The following is a 20,887-nucleotide window of genomic DNA, read 5'->3' as shown; positions in this document are numbered from 1 at the left end:
TAAATATAAACATATGTTATACTTATAGATGGAAATAGTATATCCTTGTGTTCATTTGTATAATAAGGTACAAAGAAAATAGCTACCACTCACTGAGCGCCAGCCCCGTGCATCCTGCCTTAGTCCCAGGACTTAGGTCATATTTGTCCTCCCTACAGGACCGCTGAGGAAGAGGGGCTCCCCAGGGGAAGCCACGTGTAAGCAGCGATGAGGGAGCTTGCTTAGCTCCACTCCCTGGGTCTCGATACACTGCTTTCCTCAGGATTGTGTGGCAAAATTTGGGAATCATTTAATTCCGTCTCAGAATGTTCTATTTTTTGACCCTTGACAGAGGTGGAGGGACTGGTCCCCACAACACCTTGGCCCAGTCTAGACTTTATCTATTAGGTTGATGCAAAAGTAATTGCAGTTTTTGCAATTATTTTTAACCTTTTAAATTGCAATTACTTTTGCACCAACCTAATATCTTTTTCCAGGCTCCTTTTCTCTTCAAGTAACTTGAATGACTGCCTCTTTCTTAAAACCAAAAAAGAACCTAACTTAAATGCACATGAAAAGAGACCGTGGGAACAAATTAAATAATAATAAAATAATGGAAATATAAATGATACGTTATAGAATATTATGGAAATATGAAAAGTGAAGGTATACACCTAGTTTACTGAAGTAGAACATTCCCCAAAACATATTGTTCAATGGGAGGAAAAAGTAATAAAACCATATGTACATTTTTCAAATGCTCTACAGTTTGAGAAAAATATTTAATGCTTTCATTCCTTTGGAGTTTATTTAGGGAATTTATTTTGAGGATCTAAACTGATATTTTCCTCAAACTGCCAACCAATATTCCAAACTTTTTTGGCCACGCCTCCTTTTTCTCAATAACAATTTTATGGAGATAAAATCTGCATTCCACACAATTCACCCTTTTAGAGTATGAAATTCAACGGTGTTTAGTATGTTCACAAAGTTGTGCAACCACATCAATTTTAGACGATTTTCATCATCTCACCAGAAGGAAATCCCGTCACCATTGGCAGTCACTCACTCCCCACTCCCCACAACCCTCCTAGCCCTAGGAAACCACGCGTCTACTTTCTGTCTCTGACTTTGCCTATTCTGGGTGGCTCATATAAACAAAATCATACAGTGCATGATCCTTTGTGACTGGCTTCTTTCACTTAGCAAAAGGATTTTAAGATTCATTTATGTTGTAGCGTATATCAATACTTAATTTCTTTTCATGACTAAATTATATTCCATTTTATTTACCCACTCATCAGTTGTTAGACTTGTGGGTTGTTTCCACTTTTTGCCTGTCATGAATAATGCTGCTGTGAAAATTTAATGACAAGTTTTTGTGTGGATGTGTATTTTCATTTTCTTCAGGAATATACTTAGGAGTGGGTCATATGGTAGGAGTGGGTCATATACTTCCTGGGTCATATGGTAATTCTATGTCTCTTATCAGATATGTGTCTTGCAAAATTTTTTTCTTATTTTGGGAATTGTCTTTTTACTTTCTTGATGGTATTCTTTGAAGCACATTTTAAAATTTTTATGATCTCCACCTTTTTGTTTTTGTTACTTGTGTTTTTGGTGTCATACACAAGAAACCATTGCCTAATCCAATGCAAGAAGATTTACATCTAAATTTTCTGCTAACAGTTCTATAGTTTCAGCTCTTACATTGAGGTTTTTGATCCACTTTGAATTAATTTTTGTATATGGTGTGAGGTAGACATACAAATGCATTCTTTTGCATGTGGATACTCAGTTGTCCCAGCACCACTGGTTGACAAGACTATTCTTTTCCCATTGAATGGTCTTGGCACCCTTGTCAAAAATTGATTGGCCATATATATATGGATTGATTAATGGATTCTCAACTCTATTCTATTGACTTACATGTCTATCTTGTGTCAGCACAACACTGTCTTGATTATTGTTGCTTTGTAGTAGGTTTTGAAATCAGGAAGAGTGAGTCCAGATTTCTTCTTCTTTTTCAAGATTTTTTTGGCACTGCTCCTTTGAATTTCCATATGAATTTTAGGATCAGTTTATCAATTTCTGCAAAGAAGTCAGGCAGGATTTTGATTTGGATTGTGTTGAATATGTAAATCAACTTGGGGAGTAATACCATCCTAACAATATTCATTTTTCTGATCCATGAAAATGGATGCCTTTCCATTTATTTAGGTCCTCTTTAATTTCTTTCAATAATATTTTATAGTTTTCAGAATATGTTTTATACTTTTCCGTTAAATGTGTTTCTAAGTATTCTATTCTTTTTTTATAATATTGTAAATGGAATTCTTTTCTGAATTTCGTTTCTGGTTTGTTCATTCCTACTGTACGGAAATACAATTGATTTTTGAATATTGGTCTTATATCCCACAATCTTGCTGAACTTGTTTGCTCCAATAGTTTTTTAGGGGATTCCTTAGGATCTTACATACACAAGAGCATGCCTTCTGTAAACAGAAAGTTTAACTTCTTCCTTTTCAATCTGAGTCTCTTTTATTTCTTTTTCTTGACTAATTCACATTACAATGTTGAACAGTAGTGGTGAGAAGGGGCATGCTTAGCTTCTTCCTGACCTTACAGAAACACATCCAGCCTTTCACAATTAAGTACGATATTAGTTGTGGGGTTTGCATATATGCCCTTTATCAGGTTGAGGAAGTTTTCTTCTATACCTGGTCTGTTGATTATTTTTATCATGAAGGGTGTTGAATTTTTTCAAATGCTATTTGATGTCAAATGTCTATTGAGATGATCATGTGGTTTTTGTCCTTTATTCCATTGATGTGGTGTTACATTAATTCATTTTTGCTCATCAAACCAACCTTGCATTCCTGAGATAAATTCTATTTGTTCATGGTTCATAGTCCTTTTTATATTTTCCTGGTTAATTTGCTACCATTTTGTTGAGGATTCTTTTTTTTTATCTATATCAATAAAAAATATTGGTCTATAGTTTTCATTCCTGGTGATGTTTTTTGTCTGGTTCTGTGATCCCTCCATTGTTTAATGTTTGTGATGCCTCTTCTATAAAATGACATTTTTATAGATAAGAATTCATTTCTGGGATGGCCATTCTGTTTTACAGACTGATGACCTTGTGCTATTACCACATTCCTTTTATTATTGTAGCATTTTATGATATTTATGAGAAGTAGAATCTCTTCATTTCCTATGTGGCTCAAAAAATGAGCTAATCTTGTTGGTCTATGTTACAGATTAACTTCATAATCATTTTATCAAAACATTTCAATGAGTTTTTTTAATTCGAATTTTTAAATTGCAATGGTACTAAAACTATACATTAACTTGACATTTTTCAAGTTAGAATTGACATATTTTTAATGTCATTTTCCCATCCAAGAAAAACCCATGCTTCTCTAGACATGCAGATCTCCTTCCATCTCTCAGGTTTTTCCTTTAGATAGGGGGCTTGTATTCATTAATGTCGTTAACCTGTGTTTTCTGGTTTTGTTACTACTACTCTCTTTTTATTGTTGACATGTAGTGAATCTATCGTATTCTGGTCTTGGACTGAAGTCTTTGCAATTCCAATAGTTTCACTTGGCTCTTTGGGTTTTCTAGGCATATATATATATATATATATATATATATATATATATATATAATCTGCGAATTATGTTTATTTCATCTTTTTTCTGAGCACACTTGTTTTATGTCTCATTACATTGGCCAAACCCCAAGAAATAGTCAATAATGATGAGAAGAAGACCCTGCTCTGGTTTTCCAGCATCCTTGTGTTAGTGATAGGCACAGTACTCTTTATCATTATGAATTTTCCTTCTCACTTTTCCATCTCACTTTTAAAGGTCTTTCCAGAAGATTGGTATTGAATTTTATCACTAATCCACTGATGTGTTTTATTGTATTGTATTAAGACTGCCTCATGATTATGAAATTGCCTCTGTTTTATTTAACTCACTCTGAGAACATTTTATCTGGGAATTAAAACACCTCATTTAACGACTCCTTCTTATACTCTATCTGATTTTTTGGGAAAATCTCGATTTTTGAAGATATAAACATAAAATAGTTCTTTTCCCCCCATCATGGCTACCAGTTTTCCTCTATCCAAACCCCCTTCCCTGCTGCATAGGAGGGGTTTGGGGGGCTTCTGGGTCAGATCCCATAACTCCTCTGTCTCAGTTTCTGGAAGTGATTCATTTCTGTATTTAAGATTCTGTCTTATTCATTTATTTCAAAAGATTTCTCTATTTAATTTTTGAATAGGTTGATACATTCACATAGCTCTTTAAAAAATCAAAAACTGTTCAAAGGTATGTTGTTGAAAGTCTCTTTCCCCCCCAATCCCATTCCCCATTTGCCCAGGTTTTGTCCTATAGTAAATATATGGTGCCAAAAAAAAATGTATACACGTTTTAAGAAAGGGAAAAGCTATTAAAATTGTAATACTTAATATATACTGATAACAAAAATGAATACAAGTCATGTTTGACTTCTGCAGTTACAAGAGGTGCTCAAAGTGGTTACCATCAGCGTTCAGACACTTCCGATTATGGCCAACTACTGCTTGAGCAACGTTGACCAAAGTGCCCACTTGTATCGCTGCTCATGCCATTTCAATTTCTTCACACAGCACCATGCGTCTCACACTTATCACAAATGTGTGCAGTTGTCAGGCGTGTTGGAGGTGCTGTTGCAGACTCACGCCTCCACTGTCATTGTGCTTCCACAACGTTCTCGAATTTCACATACCACTTCAGAATGGTCTCGTGCTCCTTGAAGGACCACCGTGCTTCCGCCATTTTCTTTGACTGTCCTGCCTGTCACATGGTGATGCTAGCATTCATTTGATTAATGCCATCTTTTGAGCAAACGTTGCTCTCATAATTCAATTCAACTTCGCAGAGTAATATGTAGATAACATCCCTTAAAATGTGTACACACTTTTTTGACGCCCCTGGGATATATAACCACTGATGCTAGTTTCTTGTAACTCCTTCCATATTTTTTTAGGCATATCCAAATAAATTTGAATGTATTTCCTCCTTGTACAGTGATGGAAACATAATACATGCTCTTCTGTCCTTGTTTTTTCATCTTGAAATATCCTAGGATCCTTTCTTGATCAGCATATAGATTCCTCTTTCTTGCTTTAATGCCTGCATCTTATTCCTTCTGTGGAAAGGTTTAGAATTTTCTAATTGGTATGACCAGTTCCTGACCGAGAGACATCCTGTTGTCTTCAGTGGCTTGATCTCAGACAATCCTGCAGTGAGTCACCTGCCCACAGCCACTCCCACCCGTGCAAGCCATCTGTGGGCCAAATTCCTACAGATGAGATGGCTGGGCTAAAGCATATTTGTCTTTTACTTTGATAGATATTGCCAAACTGCTCCCAGGGGATGGAATCAATGATGGGGGCTGCCTGCTGCTCCTCAGCTTCACCAGTTGCTTGTCAAACTTTTGTGGGTTTTTTTGCCAATGTCATAAGTGAAAAAAAGAATCTCAGTGTGGTTTGGATTTTCATTCCTTTTATGAGACATAAAGTACCTGAAAAAAGGTCCCTTGTCTAAAGTTTTCTGCCCTCCCTATGCCTGCCATCACCTGCAGGCTTTCTCACCTGGAGTCCCTGCAGATGACCTCTCCTTCCTCTATCACCCAGGCTGACACAGCTCAATTTTGCTCTGACCTCTGCAATTTATGCTCCACTCGTGGTCCCTCTTCTCCCTATGCTGGTCACTAATCATTTGGCACAGGAATATCTAGTTTGTTCTTTGAACCTCTGGCTTTCTTATTCCCTTTCAGGCTTTCTTCCTGTTGCAGATTATATTTGTAAATAGATAGACATAGGTGTATAGCCCACCACTCTCTGGCATTTGAATACCTTCCTGTATAAAAGAAATGTGGCCTCTTTGTACCACTGTCTAGTTGCCTGGTTTTGAATTAAGTTCGCCGACTTCTGTTGCATTATCAGGAAAGGGGTGCTGCCCACATTTGATCTGTCACAGTCTTTCATCTTGTGCATGAATTTTGTCATGGTGTCTGACCCACCTCCCATTTTTGTGTGAGTGTCCCAGCTTGCCAGCATGTCTAACTGCTGGTGGCGTTATGTGGTGGGAAGAGGGTGGCTCCAGAGTTGAGAGGCCTGGACGTGGCAGGGCTGGAACTCAGCAGCCGCGTGGCCTTGAGACTGTTCCTTGTCTCACAGTGTCATAGCGCTTGCGTCTCTAAAGAGATGTTGCTTAGATCAGAAACTGTTATTGTTAACTCCTTGCTCAATGAGTTGTTGCTGTAATTAGTGTTTAACCTTCCAGGTTACGTTCTGGTGAGTTCAGACCCTGCCACAATGGACCATTTTCAAGTCCAGCTTCCTCCCAAATGAGCCGTCTCTCTCTGATCTCAGGACCAACTTCTCCCTCAGATTCCTGCTTCCTTTCCCAGTGTATCAGTTTAACAGCCTTGAAGGGAAAGCAAGGTTCATCTTTACTTTTCTCCCTCTTGAGCCAAAAGCCAGCTGACAAATCCAATCTGAACCTTTACCTCCCATTATCCCTGGAGCTCACTGTCTCGCTTCCTTCAGGCCTCTGCTCAACTTCCAGTCAGAGAGGCCTCCCTACTGAACCTAGAAACCCCTTAGTTCTTCTACACAGTTGTCTTTCCCACTCACTGGAATATCTCCATTCATCCTTTAGGCCCCAAACGTGTCCCTTTCTGCATTTGACCAGGGTCTTGGTTCTACAAGGACCCCCACCCCTTTCCCTCACAACCTCAGGGAACACACTCCCCATCTCCTGAAGCCAACACTGTCCCATAGGGCCAGGCGCAGACCCCAATGTGCAGAGTCAGCTGGGTGCCTGCATCTTCCCCAAATTCCCCTACTGTCGCCTTGCTGATCCTGGCCCTCCCCACCGCTCGCTCCCCAATTTCTGAATTTCCACTTCAAATTCTCCCAGAATCCTCCTCTCCTCTCTTTGGATATTCCATTGCCTTCCTCCCCTTTGTTCACGCTGAGAACACCAAAATGCTCCCAGCAGCATCTCCAGGGCAAGGCAACCGCTGCCCTTTTGTGGTCACCTGAGTTTCCCACATTGTCTACAATGGTCACGGGTTGTCTTTGTGATTCTCACAAGGCGTGTTGTCCCCTCGCTAGAGCATCTTCCACAGCAGCTTTCCCACCTCCTTCCCTCTCTGGGCTTTTCTCCCTAACCAGAAACTTCATCTGTTTTCCTCTGGTATCTAGAATCCTCCTCCCTAGCTCTCCCGTTTTGACCAAAAGAAAGCCTTTGTTGTTTATATCCCAAAGCAAACCTACCATTTACCTGGGAGGAGCTTCAGGTACCTACCAATGCTAGGACCAGGAATGAAAGTTGAACTGATGCAGGTGACCTGGGATCAGCCAGGCCCACCTGTCTCTTAGGGGTCCTCACCTTCCCATGGATACTCACCTGGCAGCGTTCAAGCCTTTCCTGTGGTCACAGTCTCAGCTAAGGTGACTTCATTCTCCCAGCTCTTTCAGGCCACATTTTTGGGCCACACCCACCCTCCCCCACCTGGCTGGCTAACACACCCCACAGTCACCACTGCCCTGGGCCCCCTCCCTGAAGACAAAGACAGGCCTTCAGTGTGGTCTTGTTGAGAATACCCCCGTCAAGCGCTCCTGCCTGGAGCTGTCAGGGCCCCCCCTGCCTCACCAATGCCCTACCTGGCACTGCCTGAGCCCAAGGCCCAGCTCCAGGCGCTGACCCGAGCGACCCTCTGGGATGATCGACCAGGGAGTGAAGCTCCCCCTCCCAGGGCTTCCCGTGACCTGCTGCTCACCCCAACCCCTCCCTGCAAAGGACCCTCTTTGTTCTGAACTTGCCTCCCTGCTTACTAGTGTTTGCTCCCTCCCATGGCCCTGATTTGAAGGCCAGGTCTGGTCTTACTGGACCATCCCAGCGCCCAGAGGGGTCACTCCAGAGCATGTGTTCAGCTCCCCCAATTCACGTCATGCTCTCAGCCCCGGGGAGGGTTCTTCCTCCACTTCTCTTGTTTTCCACATTCTCTCCCTCCTCCACTTTGTCCCCTTGTAAGAGGCGGGAAGGGACAGTGGAGAGATGGCACCTGCTTCACCCCCCATGCCCCTCTCCTGACACCCCTCCCTCCCGCCTGCTTCAGCCCTGCTCCCCATCAGGACTTCCATCTGCCTGACCTGGGACGACACTGCCCAGACCTGGCCAAGCATGGGGCCATACCGGGAGCTCCCTGGTGACCTTGCGACCACACCCGCTGAGGTTCTGCTCCCCTAGGACCTTGCTCAAGGCTGCTCTGTGGGCTCACAGTTGAGGCCTCTCCAGCCGCAGCCCAAACCTCCAGAGTCAGAATCTGTGGCTTAATAAGAGCCCAGGTGACTCCTGCCCTTGATCATCTGAGAAGCCCTGGTCCAGAGGGCACGGCCCCAGTGCCCACCATGCCTTCATCTCTCCAGCCCCAGCAGCTGCTTGGGTTGCCACCGCTGGGTTTGGGGCAGCTCCCCTTCCCCCACTCACCACCTTCTCTCATGTGTCCTAACCTTCCCGGCCACTGACTCATGCAGGGCGGCTCCCTGGCCCTCAGCCCGACGCCGGGAGGTTTCACAGTCACTGCTGGTTCTCGTGCCCAGAGCCAGACTGAGAGAGCAGACTGGAACCTCCGCTCCGCCTGATTCACCCAGCCCAGCCCTCAGCCAGTTTTCACAACTGCATCTTTTGACCACTTCACAGGGGTCTCAGGTTCCCCCAACAAACAAGTCAGACATATGAGGTGTGATCCTCACCGTACCGCTAACCAGCTGCATGAAGCTGGGCAAGATCCCAGCGCTCCCTGGCCTGCAGCTTCCTCATGTATAAAATGGGGGTGATCACATCTTATACAATGGAGGGGATTCATCCATTCATCCACTGTTGTAAACAACAGTGTTTACGGGGTGCTGTGTGTGCCCGGCACCGGGGACAGCAGTGAACAAAACAGACCAAGCCCTGATCTTCCAGAGCTTCTTAATGAGGGAATGTGGGCAGACATGGAACCAAGATGAGGACCACACGTCAGCAACGCTTGAGGCATGAGTGAGTGAAGGAATGAATGGACGATGAATGAATGCTATGCAAATGCGCTTAGCCTAAGCCCTCCCCCTTCCAGTCACAAAGCTGCCTCTAGGCACTTCCACCCTGAAGCCACCTAGAACAGAAGAACGTGGGGCTTAAATCTCCAGAGGGGTTAAAGAAAATTGTTAGAAGGTTGGGGGGGGGGGGCAGGGGCGGAGGGGTGAGGGGCTGTCAGGCTTTACACCTGTTAATGGATAGAAAAGAATTGGTGCAACTAGAGAAACATTCAGATGTAGAAGCCATTTGCCTGAAATAGGCAATAATTGAGGCAGAACTAGAGTTGTTTTTCAGAGTTTTACAAATTCTGTGTGTGTGTAAGGGTCTTAAAAATGGTATGATTTGGAATTCATTACCTCAGGTTTTCAGACCTTCCTCATTTAAAGAAAATGAGAAGGATGGTTTGAGAGCAACCCCCAGGGCTCTTGGCATGCCTTCTGAGGGGTCTCTGAGGCTTCCCACATCACAGAATTTGAGAGCTAGTTAAGAAGCTGCAGAGAACACCCTTTCACCCCCATGTTCCCTGGGTGGAAAACTGAGGCCCTGATTCCCAATGTAAGTAGGTGACTACAGGCAGCAGGACATGGGGATTCGAGCCCAGGTCCTTTGCCTCCCGGCTGGCCCAGTACCCTTCACAGTACGCCCGCAGGCTTCCCTAAGCTCATAGCCCCACGTGGTAACATTGGCGCTCAGCACTTACACAGCCCGCGGAATCTCCAAGGCATCACGCCAACCACGGACACCAGACACCAAGGGCTGCACACGGCACAGTTCCAGCTACACCACAGTCAGGAAGAGGCAAACCAGAGGAACAAAGACACCGATCCGTGGTCGCCAGGGGCTGGGGGTGCAGGACGGGCTGATTACAGCAGCGCACCAGGAACTTTGGGGCTGAAGGAAAGTCCTGTGTCTCGATTGTACTGGGGTTACATGTGCTGCATCCATTCATCAGAGCTCAGAACTAGACACTAACAAGGGCAAATTCTATGTAAATTATACCTGCAATTTTTAAAAAGCAGCCAAAATAATGATGGTGATGATAACAGTGAAAACCTTGAATGCCAAAAGGCAGTCCGTGTGGGGCCACGACAGCGAGGCCTTTGAGATGCCCCAAGGTCAGAGCAGGGAGATACCCTGTTCGCAACAGTCCATCAGCTTCAGTCAGGATTTCCTACTGCAGACTCTCCAGGGAGGTTTTTCACCTGCACGTCCCTGAAACCTGGCTTTGTTCCCATTTCCCCGACTGGCTGTGACAGGTATTGGCCTGTACAGTCACCAGGGCCTGTCACCCACTGTTGGGATGGCCCCTCCTTCTCCTCCACAAACCGCCGTGAGTCACTGATCCTGTCATCCCTCTGCCAGGTCCTCACCTGCCACACCTGGGTGAAACCTGTATGAAACCTGCCTTCTGACCTTGGCCCCTCAGCCCAGAGTTCCTGGGGTTCTGCCCCTCCTCACTCACGGTCATCAAGGATGTGGTAGGAACTCCCTGACCCACTCAGAGACCAGAGAGCAGCCCCACAATGACCTCCCGCATTACCCATCCCCCTCCCCGAGCACCCATGCCCACTTGGTGCCCCCAGATCACCTCTCCGCTGAGAACAGCTTCAGTCCCAGTCAGCCCAGGTGGGAGGCACAGACGGCAAGGGAAAGAAGAGCGAGAGGAGATGTCAGGGGTTAGGTTGAAGTCACTGACTCCTAACACCTCCACAACCCTGTCCTGACGCCTCCAGGGACGGGGAATGGACTGCCCCCAAAGCAGCCTCGCCTTTGGCCAGCTCTGAATCCAAAGCTGGAGTCCTTCTCCCGTTGTCCACACCCTCCCTGCCCGGCCCCAGAGAGCAGGTGTGTGACAGCCTTGAGCTCATCCCTCCTGGGTCCTCTCGGCCCATCCACCCAGCCACTATTCCCCTGGGCGGGTTCCCACCTGAGCTCAGGTCAGGGCGTCCCCCACTCACCTGGCCAGGACAGAAACCTCTCACCCTCGGGTTCTGTGCTGTGGCCCAAAAACAATTTAGCTTTTATTGTAACCACATCCCCTTCTTGACTCAGGACGTAGGACCTGTCACTTGCTGACAACCCTTTCTGTTCTTCCCAGGACCCTTTCTTGTGTCCATGCAGCTTCCTTTCCCTTGCGTTGGTTGCCTGGAGTTCCCCTCCCTGCTTTTTGCTACTCTTTTTCTCTTGAATTATTCAGAAAATGTTTACTTGAAAATTAGTTCTACAAGCCACTCTAAGCATTTTCTTCAAAAGTGCATCCTAGGAATAAAATAAACCTCAATTATAAAATGATACGTGAATGCATCCAAATTGCTGTGGTTAAACTGTAATTTGCATCAACAAAGATGCAGTCACCAGGATGCATAGATTATCCCAAATGTCACCAAATCTGAATGGCAGTGGAATATTATACCCTGAATGGAATATTTAGCCTGATGACCCCAACTGAAAATTGTTCTCTTTCTATTCTAAAGCACTCAAAACCAGTGAAGTTTGGAGCTTATTGATCTCCAGCCAGGCTTCTGAGAAGCAGTCAGACCTATTTTCATGGAGACCAGGGACTCTGAAGATATGGAAAAGCCCCAGAAAAAATCATGGGAAATTGATGAACCAGCCCGGGTGAAACCTGAGTTACTCACAGAAGAAGAAATGACGCCGTCCGCTGACCAGATCCAAAACAAAGAAGCCCGTTACCGCACCCAAATTCAAAGAAACTCTGTTTTCAATCGCGCTGTGAAACACAGAAGCAAAAGCAAAAGCCGGACCCCCGAACCGAACGCTAGGCACCTGTCAGGTCAGTACCAGGGACAGCTGCCTCAGCGATTCCTTCACATCAAGCTGGAGTCATCAGGGCCGAAAGGCCCTAATTAAATGAGAAAATAATAAAAGTATTAAGGATAGGTCCAGTAAGGTGGAAATTTTGAAGCCGTTATCTAAAGAATTCACATTCCCCCAATAAGCTGATGTGGTTACTTCAGGAGAAATTGTTGACCCAAATTATACAAGAAGGCTGACTTTTATTTTAAAAAGATGCCTGGTTTTAGGACTCAACAAAACACTCCCAGACGTATACACGTCCTAGGAGGGAGGCTTGGAACCATCCACATTTGGGGATATCTGGGGACATGGGCTCAGTCCTGTTCCCTCTCTGTCTCCAGGATGGCCATGGAGTCAATAATCAATATAAAAATTGGTAATGAAATATTTTGCAAATTTTTTGCACTAAGTCTTTGAAATCTGTTGAGTACTTTATACTTACAGCCCCTCTTAATTCACATGCTATGTTTTCATTGGAACTACTTGATCTGGATTTAGATTTCATAAAATGTACAGTCAGGAAAGTCTATTTACACATCCAGATTGTTCCAAATATCCTTAAAAGTTTTCCAATAACTGAAATGAGTACCAGTTTTTATATTTAAATTTAAATGAGTTTAAGTTTGAAAAAATGAAGAATTTACTTTCTCAGTCACACTAGCCACATTGCAAGTGCGTAACAGCCATAGGTGGCTAGTGGCTGCCCCATTGGACAGGTTTAGAGTGTTGCAAGCAGAGAGAGAAGGAGATACAACTGCCCAGGGTCGAGGGTGGGGGTCTGTCTGAGGAGAAAAAGTGGGTGGGGGCTGTGTCTGAGGGGGGCCTGGAGAGGGAAAAGGGGTGCACGGGGAAACAGCCTCATTTGTGGCCTCCACGCCAAGTGGAGAATGCTGACGCCAGTGTAGACTAGACTGGGAGTTACTTCACGTCCTGCCACCCCCAAAGATGCCATTTATGCCCAAACCAGAAATACTTTCATCAGTCACAATTTTATTTTTAAAGTCACTCCCTCATTTCAGTTCCCTGGAGTTAACTCCCCACAAAAGCCCAGCACGTCCTGATCCAGAGTCAAGGGGAGAACATGGTACCTTTGGCTCTGCATCAGAGGAGCACACAACACAGGCTGCCTGGCATCCGGCTGCTGTTGAAATTCTGTGCCTTGGGAATAAAAAAAAAAAAAAGTGATTTCTTTGTCTTCAATAATTTTGGGACTACGAGTTAGTCATGAGACTTACTCATCTTCCCAGGGCACATATGGATTGGTCGTAAAGAGGAGACAGTTAAGTAAAAGGTGGCTGGAATATCTATTTTTCTACAAAACTAGAAAAATAAACTTGGTTCTAAAAGAACATATGACAAAATAAAATATGTGAAGCACTGTTGATTCTTTTTTTTTTTTTTTAAGTCATCCACTTTCTAATTCCTTAACCATAAAAGCAGGCTCTCGCTCTGTGCTCATGGTTTGTGATTTGACTCTGGAAGGTGAGGACATTTCCCATTTCATCTTTAAATGGGCACTGTTTCAAAATCACACTAGAGCATTGGCTAAGACGCCCACTTTTGAGTGATCTGATAATACTCTACGGAATGTAACTTAACTGATTATTTAATATTGATTAGGACTTGGACATTTTAAAGTTAGATGTTAAAAGACTGATGAGCTGCAAATGATTTTTGTCCCATAGAAACAATAACACCAATGGTTGTGGTTTTATTGCCATCTACAATAATAACCAGGTTTGTATCTAAGTTTGCAATCTCACTTCCAGTTTTCGTTGTCCCACTATGTGTGCATGTACGTATGTACTTGCATGGATGCATACGCACATGTAAATGAAGTTTCTTGCATCATAATTATAACTTTCCTAGAGCTGTCATTCCAGGTCATTCAATACAGTACAAGGTGCTGCAAATTCCCACAGGGGAGTGAGAGGACGAACACACCTCATCACTTCCCATCCCCCCCCATCCCCGGTGACAGTTGCTACTGACCTAGTCATAGAGACACTTGCCTGGAAAGGGGGAGATTCACATGTTCTAATTCACTACATTTCTTAAATTTCACAGATTCACTGGAAAATGGAAAATCGGTACAAGAGCCCCTGACCTTGAATTTACCTCAGAGTGGAACACATCTTTGGCGAATACCAACACAGACAGACTCAGGAGCCAAGAGAACAAGGTGAGAACAACAAATCACGAGGGGGCCCGGTTCATGACAGGACGTAGCAGGGATCATTGTGCAAAGTCTTGACGGAACTACAAGGGTGTCTTGTGTTAAAAAAAAAAAGTAACTTTTAGTTGTTCTTGTTAAAAAAACCTCCACAATTTCCTTAAAAAAACAAGCAAACAAGCCCATTGTCCCCTTTCTGTAGCGAACTAGGAAATTGTAGATATTACATACATTGAGAAGTAGAAAAGAAAAATCACTGTATCGCCACCACCCAGAGAGGTTTCCATATGTTGTACTTGTTTCAAATCTCTTCTTTTTCTTGTATTTTTATGCCTGTTTTCTCTTCATAAAACAGGGTCTTACTATACATCCAGTCTCGCAAACTACTTAATAGTATACCACAAATACCTCTCCATGTTACTAAATATTTTTCTACAGAACCATTTAATGGCTATAAAACAAGCTGATTGGATTGTGATTTATTCACCGTGGTACGTTTGTTGGACATTTGGGTTTTGTATTGGTTAGGATTGAATTTAGCTGCTCATAACCAAAAAGAAAGAAAGAAAAGAAAAACAAAAAACAAAACAACAAAAAACAAATAATAAAGCTGAACAAGATAGGGTTTTATTTGGCTCTGTGGGAAAGAAGTCTGGAAGGTTGTAACAGCAGCCGCTCCATGCCTCCAGGTACCCAGGCTCCTTCTAGCTTTTACTCCACCACCTGTCAAAGTGACTGTTAGAGCTCCAGCCATCACAGCCCCAGTTCAGATGGAGGAAAGGAAAACGGCCAAGGAGGTGGGGGAAGAAGGACGGAGGGTACATATACCAGCCTAGTCTGACCTTCTTTTAAGGAGCTTGCCTAAAGCCCATCCAACAGTTGATGCTTATATTTCATTAGCCTAAACTGGGTCACATGGCCACTTCCGCCTGCCAGGGAAGCTGGGAAATGTATATTGTTTTTTAAACCTCCCAATAAACTGGTTCCATAGTAAGGAAGAAAGGAGAATGAACACAGGGGGAGGAGGCGGCAGCAATCTCTGACCCAAGGGAGTTTCAAATCTTGCTATTTTCGAAGCCACACTGATATTGTGGCAAAATCCTGATGCCCATCGCTCTTTATTTCCTGACACTAAATTCCTAGAAACTTTACACTCTGTGAATCCCTGGATGGTTATGGGGAAATAGTGTTCCCATATCTGCATTGAGGAAGTATGGACTGGGCATCGTATCCCAAAACTAGGTGGTAAGGTACCCTTTGGCTTCCAGACACTGTTTTGCCCATAGGGTCTGTTTTACTTACATGTAATTATATTTTAAGGGCAACTGCTTCCTGTTGCCTCTCATTTGGCTTAAGCCCCAAGAGCCAAGAACAATACGCAAATATCCAACCACCTAACTGGTGTACAACAAAATGTACAAATCTTGGGATATACAGCTAGATAAATGTATTAGTCAGCTTGAGCTGCCATAACAAAATACCATCGTCTTGGGGCTTAAAAGGCAAATTGATTTTCTCACAGTTCTGGAGGCTGGAAGTCCTAGATCAGGTTGCCAGCAGGGTAGAGTTCTAGGAGGGTTGTCTCTCTGACTTGCAGAATGCTGCCTTCTCCATGTGTCCTCACTCAGCAGACAGGGAGAGAACGGAGCTCTGGTCTTTTCCTCTTCATGTGGGTCCCACCCTCATGACCTCATCTAAACCTAAGTATCTCCCAAAGAGCCCATATCTAAATACCATCACATTGAGGGTTAGGGCTTCAACATATGAATTTGCGAGGAGGGACAGAATTTAGTCCGTGACAATGAATTTTTATATACCTGTATACCCACTGGACCATCAACCAGACTAAGGTATAGAACATTTTGATTGTGCCATGAGGTCCCTACGGCCCCCGTCCCAGGCAGTGTCCAACCCTCTCAGACATAACCGTCTTCTGACTTCTATCACCGTTCGATTAGTTTTCCTGGTTCTTGAACTTCTTAGAAATGGGGTCACTGAGTGAACTCTACGGTGTCTGACTTATTTTGCTCAACATAATATTTCTGAGATTCATTAATGTATATATATATACATATATATCAAATTGTTCTTTTTACTGCTGAGAAGCATTACCACAATTTGCCACAATTTGCTTATCCATCCTTCTGTTGACAGCTATTTGGGTTGTTTCCAGTTTTCGACGATTACAAATAAAGTTGCTATGAATGTACTTAGACAAGTTTTTTAGTGGATGTATGCACTCATTTCTCTGGGGTGTGTACACAGGAGTGGAAACTCTGCGTCTTAAGATAGGTGGATACTTAACTTTATTAGAGCTAGCCAAATAATTTCTAAAAATGGGTATACCAGATCACACTCTACCAGCAAGCCATGAAAGTTCCAGTTGCTCCAGGGCACTGCTTAGAATCATCAGTCTTTGTAGCTGTAGCCGTTCTAAGACGTGCTGGTTTCTCACTGTGGTTTTAATTTGTATTTCCCTGATGACGGATGAGGCTGAGTACCATTTCACTGTTCATTGGCCATTCCTGTCTCTCCTTTTGTGGAGTTACTAATCAAGTCATTGCTATTTATTTATTTACTTACTTAACTATTTTAATTTGGAGGGTTTCTTCTTTATCTTGAATACAAGTTCTTGGACAGACCTATGTATTGTGAATACCTCCTACAAGTCTGTGGGTTATCTTTCAATTTTCCTGTCTTTCAATGGGCAGAACTTTTTTTTATTTTGATGATGACTAATTTATCTTTTTTTGTTTGTCATTTTCCATTCTATCTAACAAATATATGACTACTTCAGTTCATAAAGACATTCTACTATGTTTTCTTATAGAAGTTTTAATACTTTTAGCTTTTCCATTTATATCTATGGTCCATGTGCATAAGGTGCTCTAATATCATTTATTAAAAATACTTTCCGTTCCCCCAATGAGTTGCATTGGTGCTTTTATCAAAAACCCACTGCAGAAATGTGGGTCTTTTCCAGACTTTTATTCTGTTTCATTGATCTAATTGTTTCTCCTTATGTCTATATCACACTGTCTTAAATAACTGTAGCTTTATGCTAAGTCTTAAAATCTGCTAGTGTAAGCCTTCCTACGTCATTCTTTTTTAAGGTTGTTTTGGCTATTTTAAGTCTTTTGCATCTTAGAATCAGTTTGTCAATGTCTACTCTAAAAAGAATCTGTTAGGATTTTGGTTAAGATTGCATTGTCACTATAGAAAATTTGGAGATCACTAACACCTGAATACTGGTACTTTAAATTGCTCAATCTATGAACATGTCCTAATTTTCCACTTATTTAGATAGTCTTTAAATTAACCCAGCAATGATTTGTAGATTTAGTATAGAGGACTTATATTTTAATTACTCTTATTCCTAGGTATTTAATGCTTTGATCCTATTTTAAAGCCAATGTTTTGTAATTTCATTTTTCAGTTATTTATTGGTAGTATGTTTAAAAACAATTAATTATTGCATGGTCATTTAGTATCCTGTGACCTTGATAAATTCACTTAGCTCTAATTGTATAGTCCTTTGGATTTTCTGGGCACACAATCCTGCCATCTGTGAATAAAGACAGTTTTCGTCCTTTCTTTCAAATCTTTATGCCTTCTATTTGTTTTTTTCTTGCGTTATTGCACTGGCAAGGACATCCATTACAATGTTAAATAGAAGCGGTGAGAGTAGCTATACTTGTCTCATTCCCTGGTCACAGATGCTTTGATTGCGAAGATCAGAAAGTTACTCAAATTTGTTCAAGTCAAGAGGGGATATTGTAAGGATGCTGGAATCCCACAGAATCCAAGTATAAGAGATGAAGCCAGCTTTACAGGACTAGAAAAGTCATCAGGAACCAGAGCCACTTTCTCCTTTTCTCGGGGGCCATTGTTCCCACTGCTCTCTTTGTCTCTCTGTGGACCACTCTGTTCTCCTGCTCTCCTCAGACTAGCTTCTCTTTGCCTGTCAGCTTGCACATAACCCAAAATGACAGCCATAGTCAGTTTGGCTCTCCACAGCCAATAGGGACTTCCTTCTGTATCCCCTAGAGGAAAAAAAATGCCTAAGGAAAAGAACCTGGTTGGCCTTCCTTGGGTCAGGTGTTTATCTCTGGGCCAGTCAGCTAAAAGAACAGGAGGCAGAACTCATGTGGCCATTTCCACTTCATTAGTGAGAGCTGTGTTCGAGAGAACCTTTGAGAACTATGTGAAGAAGAGCCAGGGACCCAAACCGTGTAGGCTCATGTAGTTAGAGCCTGGGTCTCCCACACAAGAGAATGCCAAAGGGGACTTGGGTGAGGTGAGAAGCAGCAGAAAGGAAGGCAGAGCAGTAGGGGTTGGAGGCGGTAGTAGAGCACTGAGGTCTTCTGAGGCCCAGAATGGACCCAAGAACCAACACTCTATTTGCAAGAAGCTTGGGTAGTGCTGATATGGAATGTGTGACGTTCTTCTCAGGGGTTAGCGCCTGTCCCCAGAGGTTCTATAATTGTCTGTAGCTCATCCAAGGGTGTCCTGTAAGTCCTCTTCCATATGCCACCAGCAGGGGTGTCACAGTGCTGCTGGGCGGTGCGGCAGGAGGGACGTGCAATTACTGCAGACAGTTATGTCATAAAGAGGGGATGAGAAGGGAACTAACATTTATTGAGTGACTTTATGTGCACTATCTCTTTAAATTCTCTTACCGTTATTCCCATTTCACAGATAAGAAAGCTAAGACTCCACAAAAGTTAGCAACTAGCCTGAGGTTGCACAGCTAGTGAGAGGGCAGACCAGGAACCCAGAGGCTTTGACTCCACACCCCATGTTCTCCCCAGGCCGCCCCAGAGGGAGGCATCGCCAGGGTAAACGTGACTGTGAGAGGGAGGTATTCCTGTTAACCTGCTCAGGGAGCAAAGCCCAGAGGCTCAGAGGGCCCCCAGCCCTGGTCCACAGCCACATGGGTCCCTTAGGTCCTCACAGGTCAGGGTGTTCTCAGTTGGGTGCCTGCTACACATGGAATGTCACAAATCAGGGTTCCAGTCCCAGAAATCATTTCATCATAAACGTACCAAATTGACGTATGTATGAGAAAGAACAGGGCTCGAACATGTGCTTTTACAGATTGAAATTTCTCTATAAAATTAAACTACATTATTAAATTTTACACCGGGCAATTTTTGTTTTGTTTTGTTTTCTTTTCTTTTGTTTTTTTGCATGAACTGAGCAGGCTGATGCTTCTTAAAATATTTTTCCACTCACCTTTGCAGAAAATACCTTTGTCTTTTCCCACAATGCCCTCAGGGAATTACAGGAGATTTTCGCTATTCCAAGAATGGGCAGCCTGCATTAAGCATGGAGACACCCAGGGCCGATACTCAGTGGGGCAGCCAGGGACTGCCTCACTAAGTGTGATCAGCTCTGCTTCCGCTGGTGCAGCCAGACCTTCTTCATTATTAAATATTGTACCTATTATCCTTGGATCCATCCCCAAAATGGTCACTCTATGAAATCCCTCATTGCCACCGAAACTCATGCAATGCGCTGTGTCTTCGAATACTGATTCGGGGCAAGGACAAGTTTCTATATTGGAAACTGTACGTGTTTCCATGGAAATATACCAGTTCCATGTACTGTGACCCTGGGGGAAGCTTGTCAGATGTTCATAAGTACTGGTTTGGGTTGTTACGAGGAGAACCTTACAGTCTGTACAGTTTGGGAACCCAAGGAAAAAGTGTTGAGTCACTGTGGGCTGGGGGCTGCCTCTTTTACTCAAGGAAACTGTGTTTTGCCATTACTCAGTCATTTGGGGCAATATAGGAGCTGAAGAAATGCAGTTGGACTCTAATCAGCCTCCAGATCTACTGATATACAGGAAACCCCAGGACAGACAGGCCCGGGTAAAGCAACATAGAGCAGATGGAACCAGCAAAGCCCAAACAGGACGAACGACTCTATTTCTCAACAAGGTACAAGGAATAAACAAGAAAAAAAGGGAGAGATTTAAGAGACTAAAGCAGTATTACCAGTTGCAATGCTGTAGACCTTACTTGCATTGTGTTTGAAACAAACACTCTGGGAGGGAAAGTTTAAAAGACAATCAGGGGAATTTGAACATGGATCAGATGTTTGATGATGTTAAGAAATTATTAAGTTTTTAGGGGTGTTAATAGTATTATAGTTATCTTTTAAGTTCACGTCTTTAGGAGATACATTCTGAAAAGTTCTGGATGAAATGGTATGCTGTCTGGGATTTACTTCAAAATAATCCATGCTCAGGAAGGAGTGGGTGGGAGTAGAGATGAAAGATAAGCCGTGAGTCTTTAACTGTCAAAGCTAATGTTAAGTATTTGGGGAGTTCATCATACTTCTCTGTCTACTGTAGCATATATTTGAAATTTTCCACAATAGAAGTTCAATTTTTATTATGTTTAGTTTTTGCAACCATTTTTTTTTAAAGGCAGGGGCCAAAGTAAAGAGACCCTCAGCCCCACCCTCACTCCCCTGCCCACGTTCCCTTTTCCAAGAGGTTCGGCAGAATCCTCAGTTCTCATCACAGTGCTATAGGATATCGACTGTAGGTTCCTTGAGAACAGGCCATGCCAAGTTGTGTTTCCCCCTGAGCACTTAGCACACGGCTGACATACCAGAATTCCTCAATATTTACAAATGATTGATGAATGAATGAACGAATGAATGAATGCAGATTCCCCGGGCAGAGGCTGCCACCTGGGAGCTCGAAGACCTTTTGAAGGCACACCTGTGCAGAACAAGGCCTCACAAAGCCAGGTCACAA

General features: G+C 43.3%; 1 protein-coding gene across 1 annotated transcript in view; it reads left to right on the top strand.

The window, feature by feature from the left end:
• The window catches only part of NGEF (neuronal guanine nucleotide exchange factor), a 99,084-nt gene that overhangs the window by 12,800 nt on the left and 65,397 nt on the right, over nt 1-20,887 (top strand). Inside the window, exons 2-3 of the mRNA XM_019739778.2 lie at nt 11,603-11,922; nt 14,013-14,127. Coding sequence (XP_019595337.2) covers nt 11,676-11,922; nt 14,013-14,127 — 362 coding nt within the window. The 5' untranslated portion in view covers nt 11,603-11,675. The remainder of the gene's footprint in view (nt 1-11,602; nt 11,923-14,012; nt 14,128-20,887) is intronic.

Source organism: Rhinolophus sinicus, linkage group LG01, assembly GCF_036562045.2.
Source record: "Rhinolophus sinicus isolate RSC01 linkage group LG01, ASM3656204v1, whole genome shotgun sequence".
In the NCBI taxonomy this organism is placed as follows: Eukaryota; Metazoa; Chordata; class Mammalia; order Chiroptera; family Rhinolophidae; genus Rhinolophus; species Rhinolophus sinicus.
This window is presented reverse-complemented; position numbering and strand designations above follow the sequence as displayed.